Source organism: Opisthorchis viverrini, assembly GCF_000715545.1.
Source record: "Opisthorchis viverrini unplaced genomic scaffold opera_v5_3137, whole genome shotgun sequence".
Taxonomy (NCBI): Eukaryota; Metazoa; Platyhelminthes; class Trematoda; order Opisthorchiida; family Opisthorchiidae; genus Opisthorchis; species Opisthorchis viverrini.
In genome coordinates this window covers 1-1,201 of record NW_008755499.1, presented here as the reverse complement: position 1 = coordinate 1,201, position 1,201 = coordinate 1, and the positions used below count along the sequence as shown (strand labels likewise).

Sequence of the window (1,201 nt, the reverse complement as noted above, 5' to 3'; positions counted from 1 at the left end):
GCGAAACAACTGTTTGAAGAGATTTAACACTGTATATTGATTGATAAAATTGCCGACAACATGACAGCGGGATACAAAGTGGTCCCAAAGGGAACGGAATAATGTTTTTACTGAGAAGTAATTGAGTGCATGCTACAACTTGTGAAAGCGCATATTGTAACATCATTTAAAAGATATCTTGCATACCATGTTTCGTAAATAGGTGGCGCCTGAAACTGAAATTGTTAACGTAGGATTTCTTGCAAAAAATACAGAAAAACTTGTGTTCTCCATAGTGCACAAGACAATGTTTTGCCAGATCGGCTGGATATAAGAACTGCTTGTCACATATATGGCACACATTTTTCAAAGTCGGAGGTGGTGTCACTTCTAAACTGTGCCTGGTTTTGTGTCTCTTCAAATTGAAGGCGTGCTTGTATATTTTTTCCGCATGTGGCGCACTTGTGGGGTTTTGTTGCTGAATGTGACCTCATATGAATTTTCCGAAGGGACTTAAAAAGAAACTACTTTCCGCAAACGTTGCCCTCGAACTGTAACGTGACAGGCATTGAAATGTTTGATGTGTGCATTTTGTATTTGTGTGACCGCAAATTTTGGTTGTTGGTAAATTGTGATCCGCACAACTCGAATAGAGCTTCTTTGGTTTCGTGGTGTTTCAGCCTGTGGATCTTAAGGCCGTGCAAATGAACAAATGACTTGCTGCATACTGCGCATGAGTGTAATGTAACTGCGGTCGCGGACGTTGGAGGTGAATGACTGGCACGCATCTTTTGCACTGAAGTTGATTTCTTATTGCTTTTGCATCTTTCTTCTGGACATCTTTGGTTTTCAGTAGTTTATTTTCGCTCTGAATATCTTTCGAGATTTGTTCCGTCCTCTGAGTATGAGCGCGATTTTGCCCAGCTCAAACAACCGGGAGAGACCTGAGAAATTTGCTGCGTTGTGTCCGTAAAAATGTCCTTCTTCAAGGCCCCGGTGGAGGTATTTCTGTTAGCAAACCGCAAATCGGCTGTACTAATGACAGAGAAATTGCACATGGACTGTAGCCGTCAATGGCGAACAAATAAATTCTAAAATTAAACGCACTTTTATGTTTCCTATTGTCTTCTGTCATTTTGAGCCTTCTGCTGGTACACTCGTGGAGTACCACATTATTTCGAAAGTGTTCATTTCTGTAGTGATACTTTTCCTCTACGATATT

At 40.9% G+C, this 1,201-nt stretch overlaps 1 protein-coding gene across 1 annotated transcript; it reads right to left on the bottom strand.

The window, feature by feature from the left end:
• Positions 1 to 166: 166 nt before the first annotated feature.
• T265_12249 (hypothetical protein) lies at positions 167 to 767 on the bottom strand (the record flags this gene model as incomplete). Its single annotated transcript, XM_009179476.1, has 2 exons — positions 167 to 457; positions 519 to 767. The coding sequence occupies 2 exons, from the start codon at positions 765 to 767 to the stop codon at positions 167 to 169; spliced, it is 540 nt and encodes a 179-aa protein (XP_009177740.1).
• Positions 768 to 1,201: the final 434 nt, after the last annotated feature.